This window comes from Barbus barbus (assembly GCF_936440315.1).
Source record: "Barbus barbus genome assembly, chromosome: 34".
Classification (NCBI taxonomy): Eukaryota; Metazoa; Chordata; class Actinopteri; order Cypriniformes; family Cyprinidae; genus Barbus; species Barbus barbus.
In genome coordinates this window covers 16,108,648-16,121,535 of record NC_136762.1, presented here as the reverse complement: position 1 = coordinate 16,121,535, position 12,888 = coordinate 16,108,648, and the positions used below count along the sequence as shown (strand labels likewise).

Sequence of the window (12,888 nt, the reverse complement as noted above, 5' to 3'; positions counted from 1 at the left end):
CCACAACAGTAAACAAGCCAATTAAGCAAGGAGGATAAAATGGATGCAAATTTAAAATGATGCATGTGTCACTACTGCATTATGGATTTGAAAACCATAAATACTCAAACAGACACAATCATCCTGACTCATTAACCTTGTCTCATTAGACATGCTCAGTCCATTTTGATCATTTGTGATGTATTCTTTACGAAAGCTACAAAAAACCTAGAAATTTAAACATTTTCAAAAATTAAAACAAACTCAATCTATCAATTTTTTTCAGTGCTCTACATGATTCACTTTAAGAGTGCTGCTACAAAACTGGCCTTTATATCAAACATTAATTAGTACATTATGGATTTAGTCCATTTATGGCCTACCATTAAAATAGTTTTCAATTATTTAAATAAATGTGTGTATATATATATATATATATATATAAACTAATAAAAATGATAAAGGTACATAAACCAATTACTGTATTAAGACTTTGAGGTCCAAATCTCACTACTGTTAAGAAAATGTGGTCATGCAGAATAAAGCATGAATATGTGTTTTATAAGTACTAATAAACAGTCAATGTGCATGTAACTTGTGATAATCGGTTCTCAAAATAAAGTGTCACCATTAAAACGTAAACTGAAATAAATAAAAAAAACCCTCAACATTTATTTTACATTTTTTAGAAAGCTAATTCAAACATATCAAAATACTATAATAAGATAACACTAAAATAACACTGATAGCAAGCATGATTTTGTGTAAAAGCAGCAATTTTCAATTCCATCTGCAAACAACTGTTAATATATATGACTTAATATATGTCTAATCGGTTCATAAAGCTGTCAAGAGTCAACTCTGCAACCGTAAGTATTTTAGAGTGAGAGGTGTTGTTGTTTACTGTAATTAGCGCTCAGTACGATTACAGTAAACGGGTTATATTATGCGAGAGTGTGCAATCAGGAAAGATGACCTTTCCCCCGACTTCTTTTTCCTGGGGCATTTTGTGGATCCTTAGGGGATTGGACAATGTTCCTTAGTCCATGTAGCTAAGCTGTCTCTTCACACTATAATCCCATTAGCAGCCCAAGCTGTCTTTACGAGGAAAAAGACAGGCCGATCCTGGCCTTAACGAACAACAGTTCTTAATCTGTGACTTTTCAATTCCCAGTACAATTGCATTAGTCATTGCTAGTAATTCAGAGAGTGGGTGGAAACCCCTTTTCACATGCTACAAGGAGGATTTCAGCAAATCTACTTTTGGTTATCTATGTTACCAGCCAACATTTTAAAATAAAACATCTATTACTATAAAAATGCAATATTAAAATAGATCAGAGGAAAACACAGACGATGTCAAGCAACACAAGTCTGATGCAAGCTGTCTATAAAAATAACCTGTACAGTGGCATCTGTACTGAAATGAATGGAACTTCACACCAGCTATGATGGATTGATGTCCCGTTTTGCCTGAAGGAAATCCTTTGCCCTATATTTTGGACAGAAAATCTATTCTATACACCTGATGGTAATTTTTTATTTTAATTGAAAGAGAATAACACTTCCTCTCCAACAACCAAATTCTTCACAGGCCTAAACGTGGGGGTCTGATGAGGAAACACGTTCTCTTAAATAATTGATCACACCATCAGTTCGCTTTAAATTCTACAATGTGTTCTTGGTGCATGAAAGATCATGTACTTGAGCAAGATATTCGCATGAGATGTATTCGCCTTTGCTAAGCAATGACACATTGGGTTGCTGTCACTAAAATAAGGGAAAAGTGGGGTCTTGCTATGACTGAATGCCCTAGCGAGCATTTAATGTAGTCACATTTTCCCAAGTATTATCATTGTGCTTCTCTACTTGACAGTAACAGTCTGCTGCTCAGAAATAATAGATGCTCACCAAAACACTACTTCATTTGCCTCAAAGAAAGTCCATGAGGCAAGCCTGGGGAAAAATGCATTTCAATCCTAGAATGACACTCACTTAGGGATGGAAATCACAAGGAATTTAGCTATTCTAGTTCGGATTCATGAACAATTCTTTTTAAAGTTTTCTTTCAGGAATTTGAGGAATAAAAAGGTGAATTTTTACTGCAAAAAAGGCACAGAAAAAATTGTTATTTTCCATTGGTGGATCTAATATTGTACATGGATTTCTCATATGAGCTATTCCACTCTAAGTATAATTGAAATAAGACAAACATCATAATCAATATTAATAGAAACTGTGCATGTGTTAGAACAAAAGATATAAAGCTCCAGGGGACTTTGTGTTTATGTGGAAGCTGTTTATATGGGCAAGATAAATGAAATTCAATCTGTAGGGAAAAAATAACTACCTAAGTAGCCTGCTTACTACTCATTTGTAAAGCACAATAGAGAGCCGCTCTTTACCATAACAGAAGCTCTTATCTGCTCCAGACTGCGCTGCTTATGGAACATATTCTAACTATGGAAACTGATGGCTGCGTTTTACTGCTCTTTATCAGGCTTTATGTTACAAACTTTGACTATCAAATTATTAAGGGCAAATGGTTAATAAACAGCACTGAGCCCAATGTACACAGCACAATTTCCACAGCAGAATGTAGAGCACTCCAAACCTCCACAGACTAGGATGCTGGGCTTATCAGGTCCAAGCAGGTTTCACAGATGCTGCTCTGTGCGTGGAACTGGAACTACATCAATTTAGCAACCAAGCTGGGGAAAATTGAAGCCTGACATAGAAATAAGTAGGTAACACAACTTTAAAGATGACAACAAATTTCCAACTGGACACATTTGCTATGGGGCCTGAGTTAATTATTTTGCAGACCACCTTTTTTTTCCAAAATAGTCTACACAACTGTGTTTATAACTTTAAAAACTTAAAAAATATAGATATCCGTTTTGTATACATACATACATACAGTACGTGCACTGTTTGGGGTCAGAAAGATTTCTTTGCAATTCTGAAAGAAGTATCTTATGGTCACCAAGACTGAATTTATTTGATTAAAAATACAGTAAAGACAGTAATAATGTAAAATATATTTACAATTTAGGCTATAATAACTGCTTTGCATTTTAAAATATTTTAAATGTAATTTATTCCTGATTCTTTGCCGAAATGCTGGTGTTTTGTTCACTGCATGTGCTCGCTGACTGAATTCTGCTCTCTGGTGAATTCTCTCATCAGAAACAACAATGTGCAGAAGTGCGTACGAATGTAAGTAATATATTCATTTCACAGTGTAAACAGCTTCAGAGATTATAATGGGAGTTAAAATGTTCTTTGATAATGTAAATGTTCTTTGCTTTCTTTCTGTACACTCAAGGTGTTATAATTAGTAACTTACAATTTTTTATTTAAAAATATTTTATGGGATGACACCCATATCTGGTACTTAAGTAAAAAGATGGGGTTTTATGCATAGTTAATAGATTACACTATTAGGCTATACTTTGCCTATCACCCATTATAGATCAACTAACATAATAATCTATAAAGGTGCAAAATGCACTTAATTACACATATTTGAGAATCAAGATATTAAATGATGTAGTTAACACGTTTGGGAATATTTTGCATAAAAAGGAAAAATAAAACAAGCCTATATCACAGTGCTATTGTGGCTGCTGTGTGTTACATGACAAGCTAAATACTTATGTAGATTTCTGTTTTTTTCTTTTTAATAAATTTACAGACAATTCTAAAATTCTGTTTTCACTTTGTCATTATGAGGTACGGAGAGTAGATTAATGAGAAAAATAATTGTAGTATCAGGCAACAAAATTGAAAAAAGTGAAGGGGGTCTGAATACTTTCTGAATGCACTGTATGTATATCTATACATATATATATTTATTTATTTATTTATTTATTTATTTAGTCATTTAGCAGACGCTTTTATCCAAAGCGACTTACAAATGAGGACATAAGAAGCAATCAAAACCAACAAAAGAGCAACAACGTGCAAGTGCTATTACAAGTCTTGGTTAGCCTAACGCAGTACAGATAATTATTATTATTATTGTTGTTATTTTTTAATAAAAAGACATAGATAAAATACAATTAGAATAGATAGTGCTAGAGTTAGAGGGTCACACATATATCACACATATATATATATATACATATATATATATATATATATATATATATATATATATATACATGCATATTACTGACCTACTGTCCAATTCTTCATTATATATTATGTCTAATTCTTCAATATCATGTCAATTTCTTGTTTATAAAACTGTATCACACTCAAAAACATGCTGCTGCACTGAACATGAGCACACGAGTGTGTGAAATTGCTTAATTTCAGACATAATTACTGTCTTTGGACCTTTAACTGCTATTTCGGGGATTCAGAATGAAGTCATTGCTTTGCTTCATGCTGCAGTTGCTGAATGCTGCCCCACACAGATGATTGCGAGCTCAGCCCCATCATGCCTGTGATTATTCTCCTTAATTACATTTGCAGGTGATGGGTGCACAGCATGGCCAACCTCCTCCACCTTTGATATTATCTCACATGGCCATTTCTCATCCTCGGGCACATCAGAGTAATTGCTACTACTATCAGAGGGATGGCGTAATAAAAAGCCCTCCTAGATAAGAGTTAAACATGCGGCCCCTTCACAGGATGTCTGTCATGTAGAGTCAGTGCGATGAAGGACGGACGGATGTGGATCAGCTGCACAGATGTAGCGGCAGGGCAGGGGAGGTTTAATAAGAGCTCAGGAGAGATGGGGAGAGATGTTATGCTCTGCTGCGATAAGAGAGAAGGGAGCGGATGACTCCATCGCAGATCAGAGAGCGTGAGAGTGAGGGGGGGTGGAGGGGCAGATGAAAGTCTAAAACAATCAGCAGCGTTAATCTGCAAGGTGCAACAGCTGCTCCTGGTGTATTCTGAGGTGGCTGGCCCGGATCCTTTAGGCCCTTATTAGCCTCGCTCGACCAGGTCTGGCCTGCCTAAATCCAGGTCACACCTCCTAAAAAACAAGATTTCTGTCAGTCTCCTCAGACTATCCAGGGTAACAAGGATCATGTGCCTCCAGGACCAATCTTGCCCCTAAACTGCCTTTTAACATCATCTTCAGCAGGTTAAGCGAATAGCACTGACTACTAGTCAAAAAACAATATATTGCACTATAATGTTTGGTTGGAAAAATATCATGATTTCAACGGTAAAAGACTGTAAAAATTATATGTTAAAAAAACTGTTAATTGGTTAATAGGAGGTTTCATTACTCTATGAAAAACTGCAATATGCCTAATGGGACATTTCATATGAAATTTAAAGTTGTTTGACATTAAAAAGAAAAAGTCATGTTATACTTTACAGTAAAAACATCAATTGAGCTTCCCAGGATTCCCTGAGTGAGCTCAAATTTCATGGTTTTTCACTGAAATAACTATGTTTCTTATTATTATTTTAAATTTGTGTATATTGCACAGTGCGCTTTCTGTGTGTTTGGATTTACCTCAGTTTGTGGAAAAAGGTCTTGTGAACCTTGATTCATCATGTGGCTCTTTCTTTACCACTTGCGTTTTATCACAGTATTATATATTATATTATATTATATTATATTATATTATATTATATTATATTATATTATATTATATTATATTATATTATATTATATTATATTATATTATATTATATTATATTTAGAGCTGGGTAGTATCTGATTACATGTAATCTGGATTACATAATCAGATTCCAAAAATGTGGTACTTGTAAAGCAAATTACATTTTGAAATGTTCATAATCAGATTACAGTTACTTTTTATGGATTACATAATTACATATTATTCACACAATGGTACTAAAGTATACATGATTTATTGATTCTCTCAAATTCTTCTTTTTTTTTGTCTCTTTTAAATTTTCCCTTTTAACTTCCTTTCTAAATGTTATTTTTTTACAAACCCACTGCAGTTCTTACCTTAATCCCAGTTTGAAAAACCCTGGTGTGTTTAATGCATTTTATGAAGTTCATATAAAAAAGGAATATATTTTCTTCCTCTTTGCTTTTTATATCAATATGAGATGTTTAATGGTAAGTTTAAAACAAGTTTGATACAAAAAAATAAAAAAGTATTTTAAAAGTAATCTTAAAGTGTAGTCTGAATACTTTACCCAAAATGAGTAACCCAAATTACGTTACTAACTACATTTTGATCATGTAATCTGTAATAAGTAATGGACTACAATTTGTAAGTAATCTATACCCAGCTCTGATTAAATTATATTACACTGAACAAAATTATAAATGCAACACATTTGTTTTTGCCCCCATTTTTCATGAGCTGAACTCTAAACACAAAAGGCCTATTTCTCTCAAATATTGTTCACAAATCTGTCTAAATCTGTGTTAGTGAGCACTTCTCCTTTGCCGAGGTAATCCATCCACCTCACAGGTGTGGCATATCAACATGCTGATTAGACAGCATGATTATTGCACAGGTGATCGGCTCCGCCCTGGTGGTCTTCTGCTCCGCCGTTGTGGTCTTCTGCTTCGTCTGCTCCAACCTGGTGGTCTTCTGCTCAGCCCTGGTGGGCTCCAGTTCTGTCTGCTCTGCCCTGGCTTCCTGCTCTGCTGATTCTGCCCTGGTGCCCTGCTCTGCCGGCTCTACCACTCCACTTCCATGTGAACCTGGCCATGGGTATGTCACGAATCCTGTCCATTCACTTCTGTTTGCTCACCACCAGATGTTGTCTTCTCCTTACATTGCCTCTCACACCACACAGACTTTTACATGTCACTCCAGACAACAGTTCCCATGATCCAATGCACTGATTGCACACACACAGCTGAAAGCACTGATTACACATACACAGCTGAATGTGAGTATTGTGAGTATCACAGCTGAGATGGCCGAGTATTGTCTAGCGTATATCACTCTTCTAGCGATAGCTACACTACGGAGCCATTTCACATTTCCAGTCCTAGTTTCTAGTTCTAGTCTAAGTCTAGTCATTTCATGTTGCCTTGATGTTTCCTGTTTCCTGATCTCCTGCCTGTGTATCTTGGATTAACCTTTTGCCTGCTGTTTCGGACTCCGAGCACAAACCTTGTCATTCCAAACCCTTAAGATTTTAGTTCATCTTCGAAACACAAATTTATATATATATATATATATATATATATATATATATATATAAATATTAATGAAATCTGAGTGGTTTCTGTCCCTCCATTTGAAGTCCAGGAAACTAAAACTTAAAGATCCATAAAGGTCATAAATTTGTTGTAAACATTTTTAAATGAATTTACTTAAAGTCTTGTGATATACGATTGCTTCATAAACAGATTTAATTTAGGCTTTTGTTTACATATAAACAATGACTGACACACAGAGCACATCAAATAGTAAACACGGAAGCTCAAACTTTGGTTTGTTCTAGCATGTGACACATCTTGCATGTTTACCAAACTGTACATGATGTGCTCTATCTTTGTGTGTTTATATGTGATAAAATGTTCAATAAAAGTTAAATCTGTAAATTATATAAAGCAATAATATTTCTTCATGTTGCTTAAATTAAACCCCTTGATTCATATAATTATACAAGGCCTTTATAACCTCTTTGGATCTTACCTGAGTAACTGTCTTGAACTTTCAATGGAGGGACAGAGATCTCTCAGGATTCCTTAAAAAATATCTTGTGTTTCAAAGATGTATCATAGACTTATGGGTGAGTAAATGATTCATTTATTTTCATATCTAGGTGAACTAGTCTAAATGTTTCTAAAAAAAATGAAATAATTTCAGTATCAAGCATAATATTCTACAGGCTACTACAAAAACTTAACTAATTTTGAAAAAATGTAGTAATTTTTGCAAGGCAATTTCAGGGTCACTCAAGACAGGTCAAACAAAGCAACTAAATATTTGCAGGCTACAGCAATGTCATCTCTAGGGGTGGTGATGGCGCAGTGGATAAGACACATGCCTTTGGTGTGAGAGACCCGGGTTCGAATCCACTGTGAGACACCAATGTGTCCCTGAGCAAGACACTTAACCCCTAGTTGCTCCAGAGGCGTGCGACCTCTGACATATATAGCAATTGTAAGTCGCTTTGGATAAAAGCGTCAGCTAAATGAATAAATGTAAATGTCATCTGGCAGTTTCCCCATTATAAGCCACACTCTCCATATAATGCGATGATGGTGCCTCCCTGGAGGTACAGAAAACACCACCACATCAGACCACCACATCAGCCAAACAAAACCCTGACAAAGCAACAAATACCAGTTTAATAAATAAGTCTCACTACATTTCGAAACATACAAGAGGTTACGAGGGCATGTGAATGCAATTTAATTATATTCAACCTTGTCCATGAATTGTGAGCAAGGAAGATAAAACTGCAACACAATGACATGGTTTAATCTCGTCGGCCAGCACTGAGAATGAATTCGTACCTTGTCCTTGCTTGTAAAAATGCCAGGGTAATTCAGCGGATTACAAGCCCTGACTTGAGGCTTGTTGGAGATTAGTCAGGACACTGGTCATATCATGGCGCCTGAATTCGCTGTCACTACTTTCAGGTGTTGAATGCAATTGGTTACCAACAATCTTCATTTTACCAAGGATTCAAGTCCTTAAGGGTTAATGTGATGACTTCCCATTTAGCAATGAAGAACATGGCTGTACACCAGGATAAAATGTATCTGTTGGTAAGGAGGAAATGTTCATTTCTAAAATAATGTCTACAAAAAAATATGAGGACGATGAATCTCTAGGCTATACATCAAATTTAGTTGAATGCTTTCACTGCAACAAAATGACAGGGTTTACACATTCAGCTACATTAGTTGTCTTATTGTATAAGATAAATGTATTACAAGATGAACTAAACATGTTTGGTTTGAGACTTTACTAATGAGACAGTCTCTTTTAACTTTGTCAGTTCGCTCAACATAGCATAGACAATTTTGAAATTGCAGTATATACATTGTAAGTTAGAAAGTATTTATTTTCTTATTTATCGTACCTGGAAACAACCACAGCAAGGTGAGAAGTAGAAATGTTGGAGGTCTCCAGTCCTTCAGCATCTCCATCGCCCCTCACGAAGCGCCCGCTGGAGCGACACCTCATACAGCATCCAGTGACAGTCACTCCCGAGCTGTCTTCTGCCGTCCCTCCGATGTTAAAAATAATAATTTTGTTCGAGTATATCAACTCACTCAACCCCGACAGAAGAACTACACTCCTGCTTGGAAATAAATCCCATTCCCTCCTCTTCTCTCATCCGCGCAGCAGATGGCATTGGGAGAAGGGCTCTTTGTAAAGCTCCGGTGGTTCTTTCTTCTAAACAAGCTCTCCGCGGATAGTTACGCAAGTATTCTCATTCATAACTGAAGTTTTTGGCTGTTCTGGGACGGTATGAATCGCGGCTGTCACCTGAGCGCGAAGCCCCTTGCAATCAAGATGTGTGCGGGAAGCCACGCCCCTTTCAGCCTACAGGTGTTATAAGCGCTCCTCAATCATTTCCTCTCTATTATCCCTTTGGAAAAGCCCGTTTATCCATATACTACTTTAATTAATTCAATGTAATTTTGTAATAATTATTATTATAACAATTTAAATGATTCAATAATACTGTATTGCAAAAACGGTATCAAATCTGCTATCGTTGCCAAATGATTAACATTCACATACAACGGATACTGTTAACTTGTGAAATATATTTTGAGACTCTGAAAGATACTAAATAAATAAAGAGGCAAAACAATGCATTTGGATATTTTTTTCTTTTCTCTTTTTTTCTATTTATTTCTTTGATGCTACAATCATAACTGAAAACATTGTATTCACCTCCTTATGTAGGCCTATATTTCTATGCAAATGTTCTTGTTTGTTCTACATTCAAATAGATAAAAAAAACATCACATTCAACATCAACAAGAAAACACACCGTGAACTAACTGGCCATTTTAAGTCGAGGAACAAACTCATCCTGACATAACAAGCCAACAACAAAATATATGCAACAAAACCAACAGTGCAAGCATATTAATAACTCATGCACAGTTAATCCTAGGACAATGGGGAATGGGTCTAATCCAGGAAACCATTTCTTTCTCATTGTAGGTTCATTTGAACTAAAAAATTATGCATTGCTCCTGATTTGATCTGCTTGGTGATAACAATTTGAGTACAACAAATGGTAATACTTTATTTTAAGGTGTCCATAATACAGAGTAATTACCTAGTTGATACTTAGTAGTAGACGTTGTACTTACATGCAATAAAATGTCAAATCTGTTACACAACAACTTGTGTAACCAAAAGATGGTTACATGTGTGGCAGACATTATACAACGTAATTACAAATGTAAGTACACAGGCATAAGCTACTTAAAATAAAGTGTATCAAGATTGTACTTAATAGTACTTCAAGTCTATACTGTACACCTTATCCAGCTGAACCTTACAGTTTGATTTAACCTACCAGTACTCAGCTTAAATACATGTAATACCTTTCTAATTACATTAAAATTACAGAATATTACACAGGCATAAGCTACCTAAAATAAAGTGTATAAAGTTTGTACTTAAGTGTACTAGTAGCGGTGTAACAGATTCGGTTTGTTACATATGTGTAACAGTAGCTGCCTATTACATCTACATAATTACAAACTGTAAGTACAGACTGTTCCATAACTTAGTTACATGATAAGTACATTTTATTTAATGTAAGTACAACAGCTACTACTAAGAATTAAAATAAAGTGTTACCCAAAAAATAAAAATAAAAAATCTGAGTACACATGTAAAAACTGTATCACGGTCCATGATATTCCTGAAAGCTTACATTTTTAGAGTAATAAGTCAACCAACATTACAATAATCAGGTAAATCTTGATTATATTTTGTATTTGACTTATAGGAACCATTTTCAGTGTAAGTTTCCACAAGACTGAATTGGAGCAACCAATTACTGTCATATATGTGCATTGCGAAATGAGTTGGTCTGTGACATTAGGCTAATCAGTAGGCTACAGGAGAAAGCATATAGACCCCGAGCAAAGCTCATTCTCACCCTCTCCGATTGGATGGTTGCCATAGAAACACATCCGAAGTTCATGCATTAGGGCTGCTCAATTATTGGGGACTGGTGAGCTCAGATCTTTGATTGTCTTGTCTGGGATTAACGCTTAACTTGAACTACAGGTACAACGTGTCTGGCACAAAGACTGTGATTAAGAGAAAATGGTCAACTAGAAGTCTTGGTGGTATGTCAAGCCTAGCTGCGCTGTACCCTTCAGTTATTCAGTGTTAAAATGCAGCCTACTGTACAAATGCATTGCATTTCCTGAGCGATTTTCAAACAGCGATATAAGTATAATTTAAATTACGAAATACATTAATGAAATCTACTTATTTGTTAAACTGACTGCTGCTGGCCAGGATTAACAATTATCATATTATTGAAGACAATAGGCAATGTCAATGTCCTTAGGCAATGACACTGGTCAGCTTTCACACCACTAATATATATTTAAATATGATATTATATGCATAGAAATATTGCTATATAAATAGAGATTTAAAAGTAGAAGCCAAAAAAACAAAAACATTTGGTGTGTCTGTGGGTGTCACCACTAAAAAAAATAATATACTGAGTGGCAGCAAGTTACAGCTGCTGTCAGCACTGCTACAAAAATGATCAGATCTTATGGTTGTTGATTGATGAAGCAGTGACAATATATAAAAAGGTTTAGCAGGCTGTCAATGTTGTGTATGCAGCACAGAGGGAGACAGCCCAGCCTGCACATAATGTGTGTGCCAAACAAAAATACTGAGAGACAAATATTGCACCACAACTTACGTTTTTCTTCACATTCAATATTATAATATCCATTTGGAGTTCCATGACATTGAAAACTATGTTGGTTTAAAGAATAGTTCACAAAATATGAAAACCTGCTGAAAAGGACATTAAGATGTGAATGATTTTGTTACTTCATCGGAACAGATTTAGAGAAATGTAGCATTACATCACTTGTTCATCAATGGATGCTGTGCAGTGAATGGGTGCCGTCAGAATGAGAGTCCGACCAGCTGATAAAAACATCACAATAATCTACAAGTAATCCACACGACTCCCGTCCATCAATTAACAACTATAGTGAAGTGTTGTTATCAGCTGTTTGGACTCTCATTCTGACGGCACCCATTCACTGCACATCATCCATTGGTGACAAAGTGATGTAGCGCTAAATTTCTCCAAATCCGTTCTGATAAATAAACAAACTCACTCAGCTACATCTTGGATGACTGGAAGCTGAGTACATTTTTAGGTGAGCTACTGTATTCAATTATTAATTCTGGTGAACTATTCGTTTAAGGTCATTGCGTGTCAGCTGTACAACAACATGTTTTTGGATTCATGTTCTGCATAATATACCATTTTATATTACATGCTGTAATTGTGTGCAGTAATGATTGTCTTTTTCTCTTGTCTGGAGTTGACCATTGCCACTTCAGAAGTAATTTGGTCAAAGTGATAACAGGTTACTTACATACAAATGGATTGGAAGTGCTTTCTGATAACAAAGGCAAATTCACTAAGAGTCTAAATTATATATTCAATATATAATTATATACAGGTCTCTATGGCAAGGTTACATAAACCCCCTGTTGACCAGTGTGTTACAATTTACTTACATTTTACTGTTAAGTATTGGAATTTTGAACTATATTTGAATGCTGGTTTACCCACTGTTATTAATCCAATTGTCTCTCGTTCTCGTTTAATGGGCATTTTATTTATATGGCATTTTTATGTTTTCTATATAAAAGTAGTTTAGATAAGAACTAAATGTTTTCTATTTTAAAAGGAAATGAATAGCTTTAATACAAAAATGAAAAATGAAGTAATATATGTTCA

At 35.2% G+C, this 12,888-nt stretch overlaps 1 protein-coding gene across 3 annotated transcripts in view; it reads right to left on the bottom strand.

The window, feature by feature from the left end:
* LOC306853905 (endothelial cell-selective adhesion molecule-like) overlaps positions 1-9,454 on the bottom strand; it is a 38,225-nt gene extending 28,771 nt beyond the window's left edge. For 2 of the 3 annotated variants that reach the window (XM_079391592.1, XM_079391593.1), the window contains exon 1: positions 8,986-9,448. In XM_079391592.1, the coding sequence (XP_079247718.1) occupies positions 8,986-9,052 (67 nt within the window). In that variant the 5' untranslated portion in view covers positions 9,053-9,448. Of the gene's footprint in view, positions 1-8,985 lie in introns of all 3 variants that reach the window. The other variant, XM_079391594.1, reaches the window with a different exon arrangement.
* Between the last annotated feature and the right edge of the window lie 3,434 nt (positions 9,455-12,888).